Below are 11888 nucleotides of genomic sequence, written 5' to 3'. Positions count from 1 at the left end.
AGTCTCTTCTCCTTTTGCTTGCAGCACGTTGTCTTTTTGTGCTCTGCATTCTGTAAAACACCAACAAACAGTATCAGTGTGCTGTTAAAGAATCACGTCAATGTTGATATCAAAGAAACAGAGTTGTGTTCATACCGAGGCACATAGCAGCCAGCAGCACTGAGATGAACAGAGGCGTCATATCTGCAGTGTAGAGTAACTGTGAGCTACAGCAAGTATAAAGAAGCTGTGATCTCTCTGTTTAGTCTTCATCAACACTAAGTTGGTGGATTAGAAGGAGGAGCCTGATCACAGTGACAGGACTCATTCACAGCCCTGTGTTATTCCCCCTGCTGACAGCTTCACACTCAGCACGTCTTTCTGCTGCTCTGCTTTGCTTGGAGATCTTGCAGCAGGAAGTCTATAAAGTGAAATCTATCCGTTGGTAGTTTGATCTACCTCTCCTTCAATGCACATGTTGAAGAGTCCCTGGATAAGACTGATGTTCACAGCTGTTCTTTCTGTCAGCTCCAACCTGTCTGATTGTTCTCCTCTGAGCTCTCTCATCACCAAACTAATGCTCACCGGTTTTAGTTTCACACAATGCAACAATGCTTATGGCAAAAGGATAATTTGTTTTTGATGGATCTGTTTTCTCTTCGCACTGTAGCCTTGCTGCTTAGAATCTGTTCATTTACTGCAACGGTGAGTTTAAAAATGTACACATAGGAACTAAAGGCAACACGTGTGCTCTGCCGGAAGCTCACCACGTGACACCAGGCGGAAGAAAACAAAGGAAAGGCGCTAATACCGTTAGCTTTCCACGTGTATGTGCCTGAGCACAGGGACTGTTGTGTTGTTGTTGTGTGTGAGCTGAGTGTGTGAGCTGAGTGTGTGAGCTGCGGCAGCAACGATGCCTTCAGTTCAGTATCTGAGAGAGTTCATCAACGAGCGACTAACTGCTGCTGCTGAACAAATATTCTTGGAGTTTGAAAAAACGATCGTCCAGTACGAGGAAGAGATCGACCGTCAGCGCAGACTGCTGGATATCACCTGGAAACCCCAAATCAAGCTGCACAGGACAGGTGAGTGTCCCTCTGAGGGAGGATCCTGATCACAGCTCTGCGGGACGTTTCTGATTGTGAGGACTTTTTGGAGATGTGAGCTAACAAAGAGCAAACAGAGGACAGGACTGCGCTGCGCTGCATTCAAACAGCAGGCGCTGAAATCAGCCTGGATTTCTCTCCTGATTATTTAGTGAAACAAAGTTAGGATTAGAAGATTTGTGAGTCTGGTTCAGAGGGGGGCCCATGTGCCGAAAAGCCCCCGGAAGAGTCAGGGTTGGACTCGGTCCAGGGCCGTTTCCTCCCCGCTCAGTCCCTCTCTTCCTGTTTGAAATCAGGCCGGATTTAAGCATTTTATTCAACCTGATTTATATAGCACCAACTCAAAATAGCCGCCTCAAGCCACTTTATATTGTAAAGTATGGGTCCTGCAGTAATACAAGGAAACCCCAGCAATCATATGACGCAATTTGAGCAAGCGCTTTGGTGACAGTGGGACGGAAAACCAACCTTTTAACAGGAAGAGACCTCCAGCAGAACCAGGCTCAGGGAGGGGCGGCCATGTGGGAGTGAGGGGAGGAAAACAGGACAAAGACAGCTGTGGAAGAGAGCCAGAGATTAATAATTAGTAGTTGTTGTAATAATAATCATAATGATGATAATAACGACCAATGATTGAGAAAGCTAGAGATGATGATGATGATGATGATGATGAAGTAAAACAGTGTTTAATTGGAAAGTGTTGGAAACATAATATGAGCTGCAATAATAAAATGTGTTTGGTGATTTATCTGCAGGCTGTTTCTCTTTTAACATCTTTAGAATTTTCTTCAGTTTACTATTTCGTCCCCATTTTTCTATTCAGCACCACAAAACTGTCAGGTGGTTCAGCCGAATTAAAATAAATAACGTCCCTTTGATTGTCTGCAGTGCAGATCACATTATTTTCTGTTTGATTGTTTTTTGGAAATTGTAATAATTGTGTTCTAACGGTAAATATTTCTGTTTTTATTCTTCAATGTAGTATGTAAACACAGAAAAATACAAATATAAATGCATAAAGTATTGTAGAGAGTACAAAAAAATGATTATTTTGGGATTTTAATTAATATTTTATTTGATTACACCACCTGACAATTATTAGCTCACACTATGAGAGTTGCTTGTTTGTGTGTGTGTGTGTGTGTGTGTGTGTGTGTGTGTGTGTGTGTGTGTGTGTGTGTGTGTGTGTGTGTGTGTGTGTGTGTCCTCCCCCTTTGGGCTTGATGAGGCGTTTCCAGGGTTGGCAGGGAAACTGGACTCACCTAACTGCATTGTGTAACTCTGGTGAAGGAGGTTGTTTTTCGGGAGTTGGGTTTTGCCCTTTAGTTCCAGTCAAAGGAACTTTTATTTCTTCAACATACCAAGACATTTCAGATAATTTCATGCTGGTACCATGGAAGGTCTTCACTGTGAGTGAAGACACAACCATCGCCAAAGTAAACCACGGGAGGACCTAAAGGAAACTGGTAGCAACAAACTTGATCTGATGCTTAAATCTCCATTAATCAGCAAAATATGGACATTTTAAAGAATCTAACAAAGGCAAAGTGGCTAAAGCTAAAGCTAGCCAGAGCTCGGAGCCGGCAGCCTCGGTATGTCCTGTTATTTTAACTGACATTATACACATGCTGTAAAATAATGGAAGTACCTGTAGTTTGTTTGTATTTCTATAAATAAATTCAAATTTTATTTGTCACATACACAGTACGATATGCAGTGAAATGCTTAGACATCTGCTCGTGACCTAAATTAAAAGACTGAATAGGATAGGAAATAAATCTGAAAATTAAAATGAAGGGTAAATTTAACTAGGAAAGAATAAAATAAAATAGAACAATAAGAGCAGCAGTACAAGTAATGAAAGAAATGTAATGTCCAGCGTTGTGCAATCCACATATTTAAGTGTCTTGTGTAGTGCAAATATAATAATAATAATGGATTGGATTTATACAGCGCTTTTCAAGGCACCCAAAGCGCTTTACAATGCCACTATTCATTCACTCTCGCATCCACACACTGGTGGAGGCAGCTGCAGGTGTAGCCACAGCTGCCCTGGGGCAGACTGACAGAGGCGAGGCTGCCATATCGCGCCATCGGCCCCTCTGGCCAACACCAATAGGCGGTAGGTGAAGTGTCTTGCCCAAGGACACAACGACCAGGACAGAAAGAGCTGGGGAGCAAACTGGCGACCTTCCGGTTATAGATACGCTTCCCAACCCCCTGAGCCACGGTCGCCCCTAAATATGCTTAAAAGTGATTTATTTAAGTGACCTGTGACTAAGTGAGTGATTTGATTAGATGACCAGGCAGTGTAGTTGTGCAGTGGCCACTAGTGTAAACAAATGTCCAGAATGTCCAGTGTGTGTGTAAGAACCACATGTGTGGGTCAGTACTGTGTGGTGGTGTGACCGAGAGACCGTATCGCCTGCGGGAAGAAGCTCCTCCTCAGTCTCTCTGTGTTGGTCTTCAGGGAGCGGAATCACTTTCTTGACCCTCGGCACAGAGGGTCAAGAGACCCTCGGCACAGGGTCTCTTGTGCCGAGAGAACAGAGAGAACAGTCTGTTGTTGGGATGGCTGAGGTCCTTCACGATCTTCCTGGCCTTGGTCCAGCACCGCCTGCTGTAGATTGAGTGCAGGTCAGGGAGCTCGGAGCGGATGGTGCGCTCAGCTGACCGCACAACCCTCTGTAGAGCTCGTCTGTCCTGCATGGTGCTGTTCCCGAACCAGGTTAAGATGTTTCCCGTCAGGATGCTCTCTATGGTGCAGGAGTAAAAGTTCCTGAGCACCTTGGAGGGCAGTTGGAAGTCTCTCAAGCGTCTGAGGTGGTAGAGACGCTGTCGGGCCTTTTTCACCACGGTGTTGATGTGATGTGACAGGACCATGACAGGTGAGTTAAGCGCTTCCTCTGAACTCATTCCCTCTAGCTGCCAGTTTTTCAACTCCCTGCGGGAAAGTGGTCGTGGCGGAGGTTTTATGCAACTGTTTTTAAAAAACTTTTAAATGACGACAGCTCACCGCTCATTTATGGCAGCTTTGAACAACAATTATTTCTGTTGGATCTGCATTCGCCTGTGCTGTGTGCACTTGCTTATCGTACACCGAAGTTTAACGAAGATTTTATTCAAGACTTTGTATTTTTATCGGGGATCTTACCAAGATTTGACAGCGTTTTAATCCTTGGGAATTTTAATATTCATGTTTGCTGCTACCAAAAACCTCTGGGTAGAGACTTCCTGAATCTTATTGACTCTGTTAATCTTGTCCAGTCAGTCAATCGTCCCACCCATGAGCGTAGATCTAGTTTATCTTGTGGTCTGCAGCTGTGTGACATTCAAATTTGCAAGTTCAATTTCTGGGCATTCCTCGCTGCACTGTACAGCATACACCACATTGTTAAGTCTGTGTTTAGGAGTTTTGTCTTTTGGGTGAACCAGTTTTTGACAATACACCCCATTGTCTTAACAATGTGGTGTATGCTGTACAGTGCAGCAAGGAATGCCCAGACCTCTACATTGGAGAGACCAAACAGCCACTTCACAAGCGCATGGCACAACACAGAAGAGCCACCTCCACAGGACAAGACTCAGCAGTCCATCTGCATCTAAAGGTCAAAGGTAGGGCTGGGCGATATGACCCAAAACTCATATCTCGATATTTTTTAGCTGGATGGCGATATAAGATATATATCTCGATATTTATTTTTTAAGCCATAAGTTAAGAACAAAAAGAGAGTTCTTAGTCACACTGTGTCCCAGATGTCACACGGGCACTTTTATTTACATACAGCGTAGATGTACATGAAGAAATTACTCAAAAATAAATTATCAGCATTTAATAAATAATAATGCTCCATAAATAAAAGAAAACAATGTTGTTTTTGTGCATAACAAAAAGCTCACAATTGTGCAGTCAAAATGTAAACTAATAGACGCTGAGCGTAATAACAAAGAGACAGATTTCACAGCTGCACCACGTCTCTGAACAGGTGCCATTTGTGGTCCTTATAAAAACACAGTACGTATCACTCCGCGAGGCTCCTCCTCGGTAGCCGTAATCCTCCGACAATCCATCAAGCGGTGCAGCGCCGTAGCTTAGCAAAGTCATATTAAAACATTTTTTGACAGATTGCTGAGCGCTGTGTACCACATAAAATCGGTTCGCGGTCAGTAAGCACAACCAGAATTCATACATAAGGCGCACTGTCGATTTTTGAGAAAATGAAAGGATTTTAGGCCGTGCAGCTCCTCCTGGCTGCATGTCGTTAGCGCGGTTAGCTCGCTAACACGTTGACGCCGTCCAGCCCCACGCACGGTAACTCGCTAACGGAGATTTTCCGCTTTCATCTTGTTATTGCCTGCAGGTGAAGCTATGGGGGAGGGGGAGTTGTGTTCAGTGAAGGAGAGGCGAGGCCGAGTAACGTTGCGTAGAGACAAAAGTGGACGAAAGAGAGGCAAACCTGCGGCTCCACAAGTATAATTATAACGTAACATAGACTATATCGATATAAACGATATTGTCACATCTTATATCTCGTATGAAAATATATCGATATTTTTAAAAACTCGATATATCGCCCAGCCCTAGTCAAAGGTCACTCTTTCGAAGATGCCAACGTTCACATTTTGGACAGAGAGGACAGATGGTTTGAAAGAGGAGTGAAAGAAGCATCTATGTCCACTGTGAGCGACCATCTTTGAACAGAGGGCGGGGCTTACGACACCAACTGTCTGCCATCTATAATCCAGTTTTGAGATCCTTCCCAGACTCCTTAACGCCCACTCACATCCTGGGCCATCTGACCTCAGGAAATCACATGATAAGGTGGGGCCAGGTTTCACAATGAGCTCACCCGAAACTCTGGCTGATTGGGACCCACACCCAGTTTCACACCTTGGCTCAGGTGATTAGAGGATCATCAGGGGGTCCTTTTGTCCCTCTGTGGGGGGAAACTCCCACTAGGTTTGTATCTGGGACTCTCCACCATTTGACCTTAGAACTGAAGAAGCTTCTCGGATGAGAGGTGAAACGTCTTCAAGCAACTTAAAGAAGTCCAGACGCTTTTCTTTGCAAGCTCCTTTGACTACGATGACCTGAATGACTGAGAACCTTCACAGAGATTTCTCCTTGTATATGTTATCAGTGATAGTTTTTAGAAAGAAAATTGAAATCAGCAAAAGTCTGTATTAACAGGTCACAAACATCAGAATCTGTCCTCCTTTTACTTTATAATCCAACTATGACTGTTTGCTGTAATCATTTGTTCAGGATGATCGTCTCCTGGAGGAACAAAATGCATTTGTATAGCGCTTTACAGTCAGTTATTTCCAAATCACAGCCTCTTAATACTCTGCAAGCTTCCCGCCCCTCCCTCTGTCTCTCAACTCTGTACACGCAACATCTGAGTGCCTGTGTGTCAGTTCTTGGTTTGATTTAGCAGCTCACTACAGTAAATGTATTACCTAACCTCACTTGACCCTTATTGGTCTTATTGGTCTAATGGTGAGCTTAACTCTACAGTAGGATGTGTATTCTCTGTTGCAGCCTTCATTTGTGGTCTTTCTCCTTGTAGCTGAATTTTCTTTAACTGTGAGGATTGTGCGAACAGCATCCATTTCTCCAGTGGTTTCAAAAGCAGACGTGAGTGATTGTCAGCACTGACGAGAGGTGGCAACTTTCTGAGGAACATGTTCTCACTGTAGAGCCTTATTTTGACGGTATATTTGCTCAGATATGTTTTTCTGTTGTCACATTACTTTTCTTTTTTTGTCTCCTTCAGTTCCTCCAGACGTCCCACAGCAGCCTGTCTGTGAGGAGGAGGAGGAGGAGGTTCTCCCTGAGCAGCAGCTCTGGAACCAGGAGAGGAGCTCCAGTGTGGAGCAGGAGGAACCAGAACCTCCACAGATTAAAGAGGAAGAGGAGGAACTGTGCAGCAGTCAGGAGGGAGAGCAGCTGGGACTAAAGGAGGAGACGGACACCTTCATGGTGACTGCTGCTGAGGAAAGAGACCACAGTGAACCAGGAGGAGACGGGGAGCAGCTCCCCTCTCCCAGCTCTGCTGGAGCTGAGAGTCAGGATCAGGAAGGAGGCAAGAATTCAAGATCAAGTAGAAAAAGAAATAAAAATCACAAAAATAAAGAAAGCCCCACTGCATCAGGGAGTCGGTGTAACTCTGCTAAATGTAAAAAGTCTCTAAAATGTGATGTTTGTGGAAAAACCTTTGAGTTTAATTATCAAATTAAAATCCATTACAGGATGCACACAGGTGAGAGGCCGTTTGCTTGTAAGATGTGTGGGAAAATGTTCAGATGTAATAATTCTTTGTCAAAGCACATAAGAACCCACACAGGTGGTAAGCCATTTTCTTGTACAATATGTGGGAAGATGTTCAAACGTAGCTCTCACTTAACAGAGCACATAATGACTCACACAGGTGAAAAGTGTTGTTCTTGTCCAACATGTGGGAAAATGTTTGCATATAATAGGGATCTACTAAAACACTCAAGAAGTCACACAGGTGAGAAACCATATCATTGTAAAACATGTGGGAAAGTGTTTGGATATAGTAGTTCTTTATTCAAGCACATGAGAGTTCATGCAGGTTTGAAACCATCTCATAAAACATGGAAAAATATTCAGAAGTAGCTTTAATCCTCCAGAGTCCCGCCCCCTTTCCTTTAGTGTTCCCAGTCAGAATTGACCGGTCTGTTTTCACAGCTCTTAAATTAGCATAAGGCAATTGTATGTAAAACACAATATTTATGAGTGCTTTAAGTTGTAAATCTGTCAGATTTGACCCCAACATGACAGGAACACAAAAACACACATGCTGTAAAACATGAAAACTCACAGAGAGAAGTGTTTCCTCAACCAAGATTATTGGCTTAGTGAGCTGCTTTGAGCTGAAACCACATGTTTGTGTCTCTAAAGTCTTTACCTGGCCAGTTTTTACCTGGCTAAATCACCATGGTAACTTACACTGAACATATAAATAAACTGGTCGAAAGCGGGTAATGTTCGGAGGTTCAGTTTAAAAGTGGCCAGAATGTGACCCCCGTATGTGTAATTTAATAATGCAGCAAATGTAAAGTATGTTGTTGTACTTGATTCTAATCTGCTGCTAAGTCTCTTTTACACAGATTGAATTGTAGCTATTACAAAAACAATAAAATGAATTTCACTTTGCTACAGACTGAAGCAAATCTTTTGTCAGGCTTTGGGACTGTAAGCTTTAATGTTTCATGGGTCCAGTTCAGAGCTCTAATGAGAGCTGAGCGCACACTCAAAGAGAAAATAATTATCACATTAAAATGTTTATTTTACTGCTCAATGCACTAGTTTTCTGCTGCGTTAACCTTTTATCATATCTTTACGTTGTGTTCTGTTTAACTTACATTTCTATGTTCTTTATAGATTTTTAAAATCACTTTATCGTCATCTGTTCATGTCTGATGGAGTAGGTTATACTCACACTTTGGAAGAAGTGAGCAGGCTCAGAGTCGGAAGCAGAAAGCCCGGCTTAAATAAAAAGTTCACGTCGACTGTCGTAAAACTGTTTTCTCTGCCTGATTTTACTTTTTGTTAGGTCAGTTTACACAAAGGGAGCCTGGCTGTGTTGATCTTCATTCATCGTCTGCCCCTGAGGTCAGAAGTCGGAGTCTTTCTAGAGAAAACGGTGTCTGGAAGGCGAGGCTGAAAAAACATGTACAACGTTATAAAGGTTCAGAGTCAAACAACCTTTGGCTGGTCTTCCAGTTTGTTACACTGTGAGATCAGTCTGACCTCTCCAGCTGTATATTGAATTTACAAATGTGCACACTGAAACAAATATGACTTATAAAGTCAGAACTTCTGGCCTGTCGCTGAGATTTCATAAGGACTAAAAAGGCAAAGGCAGGAGCTGCAGGGGTTGGGGTTTCTGACTTTGTTACCGGAACAGGTCTGATGGGCTGCAGACTTTGTCTTCCTGCCTATTCTACTTGCAGAATCGGAGCCATTTCCAACCCTTCAGCGTGTTTCTCTCTTCTCGAGGCCACATTAGACTCCTGTAACTTTCTCATTTTCACTTTTATGACAGGAATGTTTTTAAATGTGCTGCTGGAGTCCACTCAGCTGGATTTCCATTTGCATCCTGAGCCAAACATAAAATCAGATCATCTTTTTTCATTGTTACTGTTAAGAAATAAATATATATTCTTAATGCTCATTTGCTGATTAGATTGTTTTATGAGAGGCCCAGACTTGACTAGGTCACAGGCTGACAGGAAACTGCATGTTTTTGCAGTATATGAGGAGCAGACCGAGTGAATCTAAGTTCAGATGAAGGGTGACAGGTTGCCCTGGCAACAGACCTCAGAAAAGGGAAGTTATTGCAAGCTGCACAGGAAGTAAGACACAAAGGAACTAAGTAGGAGTTGTTTGTGTTGAAACTGTGTGTGACGTCTGAAGTACTAAAATAACATGCATATGAGACTCATCTTGAGCTTCTAATGTTAGAGATTCTGCAGCTGGCTTTGGGCTGTGCAGGGAAGATGATTGAATAAAGAATTATAAATGTTTTGACCACTCTGAGTCGGGTCTTCTCTGTTCTATCATGGGGATCAAAGAATCGGGTTTAATATTACTGAGAAACTTTTTGAAAAGATGGAGCAATGTGATTTTATTGTCCAGCTCTGTAGGGTTTAAATGTTTTAGGTCAGCCACAGTGGAAGCTTTGTTACTAATGGCGGTGCGCTGTAGATTGAAAAGCATTAAAATCAAGGATGAGTCACTGATTCCTGTTTCCTTTTGAACATTTGTTCATGAATTTCTTGGTTATTGTCTTTCTCGCTACTCCCAAGTTAGTGAAACAGTCTGAATGGTTCCTCGACTCATTGTGTGTTACAACTCTCAGCACAGCACACAGTCCATGCTGTTAATGAGCATCATTTTATTTACAATATGTACAACACATACAATTCATTGCAGTGGATTTGTTTGTCTGCTTCCACTTAATCTTTGCAGAGTCTCAGCTCTCTCCCTAACTGCTAGCAGACTATTGCAAAAACAGTGAAGGCATGAGGATCTGAGCTGGTCACACCATGTTGATGTGATCACAAAAGCAGCAAGACAGCAGCTCTTCTCTCTGCGGCGCCTGAGAAGATTCAGCATGAACCCCAGAATACTTACAAACTTCTACAGAAGCACCATTGAAAGTATTCTGACTGTTTGCACCACCACCTGGTACGGCAGCTGTAACACTCCTGACCCCAAAGCTCTGCAGAGGGTGGTGAGATCAGCACAGTGCATCACCAGCAATGCAGGATCTGTACAAACGGCGCTGCATGAGGAAGACGCAGCGGATCCTCTCTGATCCCAGCCACAGACTTTTCACACTCCTGCCGTCCGACAGGCGGTTCAGGAGCATCCAGACCCGCACTAGCAGACACAGTTTCTACCCACAAGCCATCAGGCTTTTGAACTGCTGACATTCTGGACACAACATTACACATTTAAATGCTCATTGCAGCGATTTCGGTGCAAACTCTAAATACCAAAAATTGTCTTAAATTCTCTAAATATTTAATATTTTAGTATTTTGTTATTCTTCTTCTAATCATTATTATTGTAATTGTTATTTTCTCCATTGCACACTTCTATATGTTCATGTAAAGCTGACGAGCATGAGCCAAAGAATTTCCTTATAGGTAAATGTGGCTACACTGTTTATCTGCATATGACAATAAAACTCTAAACGTCAAACATCACATTTGAACGTTCCTGCAGTTGGTTTGTGGTTGATGTGGATTTGCTGCTCATGTGAATCCTCCCACAGTGTTTCATTAGCAGCTGTAACCACAGTGACTCTGATAAAACAGGAATTAGCAGAATCCATCTGATATGAAGCTGTGCTTTGAATACCACTTCCCTCCTCTTTGAAGAGTAGTCAGATATCTGTGTTCAGGTTTTTGTACAGCCTCTTCTACACTTTGTATCACTGTGTTTGTAGAGCACAGTAGTAGAGAGCTGTGTCTGCCAGGGTTAGGGCTGCTATGGTCAGAGTAGTTGATGTAGGTGTTGTTTGGGTTTTATAACGTTTATCAGGAATATATTCACCCGAGTTTCCTTTGGCTCCTTTCCTGAGAATAAACTGAGGAGCCTGAAGGTCAGAATCATGTCTGTACCAGTGAAGGTAAATATTTCTGTAACCTGTCTCATAGCTACATGTGAGTTTGACAGATTTTCCTTCTGTTTTAGTGACTTCAGGTTGTTGAGGAGTGATTGAGTCTCCAGCTGTTAGTCCTGGAAAAAGAAAGAAGAAAAGTAGTGAAATGCAGTCTGTATATCTGCTTAATGCAGCAGCTTCAACTAAACTTTAATCCCTGTTCTTAAACTCACCTATAATGTGAGATAGAAGCAAAAAGAGGTGCAGCAACATGTCTTTGGAGTTATGAGCTGTGAGTGGTCTGATGTTCACAGCTGGAGTCAGACAGGTTTCTGCAGTCAGGAGGAGGAGCTGCTTTTGCTCTCATGTGATGTGATGCTGCTCTTTAAAGTTTTCCTGCTTCAATTTGTTCACACAGAGCATCTGGTTCTTCTCTCTGTGGTGTCTGAGCCAAAGAACATCCACTAAACACTCACGTCTGGGCTCCACTTTGAAAATAAAACGTTACATTTATGTAAATCTGTAAAAAATAAACATTTACAGCTTGTGTAATAATAAATATAACACCGAGAAAACTGTTGGAGTCAGATTTGAAAGACCTGAAAACTAACGCAGTGACACAGATGAAGGAGATTTTGCTCCTTTTATTTGATACAGCAGC

The 11888-nt window shown here is 42.7% G+C and overlaps 1 protein-coding gene across 3 annotated transcripts; it reads left to right on the top strand.

Moving 5' to 3' along the window:
• Positions 1 to 185: 185 nt before the first annotated feature.
• On the top strand, positions 186 to 9642 carry LOC113010301 (uncharacterized). 3 transcript variants are annotated; one of them, XM_080292410.1, is made up of 3 exons: positions 186 to 1064; positions 6863 to 7171; positions 8669 to 9642. In XM_080292410.1, the coding sequence occupies exons 1-3, from the start codon at positions 893 to 895 to the stop codon at positions 8851 to 8853; spliced, it is 666 nt and encodes a 221-aa protein (XP_080148536.1). In that variant the 5' UTR covers positions 186 to 892; the 3' UTR covers positions 8854 to 9642. The 3 variants fall into 3 exon arrangements, with proteins under 3 accessions (XP_080148536.1, XP_026005112.2, XP_080148535.1); XM_026149327.2 differs by lacking the exon at positions 8669 to 9642 and having other exon boundaries at positions 6863 to 8268; XM_080292409.1 differs by lacking the exons at positions 186 to 1064; positions 8669 to 9642 and adding an exon at positions 4393 to 4700 and having other exon boundaries at positions 6863 to 8268.
• Positions 9643 to 11888: the final 2246 nt, after the last annotated feature.

This window comes from Astatotilapia calliptera, chromosome 18 (genome assembly GCF_964374335.1).
Source record: "Astatotilapia calliptera chromosome 18, fAstCal68.1, whole genome shotgun sequence".
Lineage (NCBI taxonomy): Eukaryota > Metazoa > Chordata > Actinopteri > Cichliformes > Cichlidae > Astatotilapia > Astatotilapia calliptera.
The sequence above is the reverse complement of the archived record's forward strand: the minus strand, read 5'-3'. Positions and strand labels throughout refer to the sequence as shown.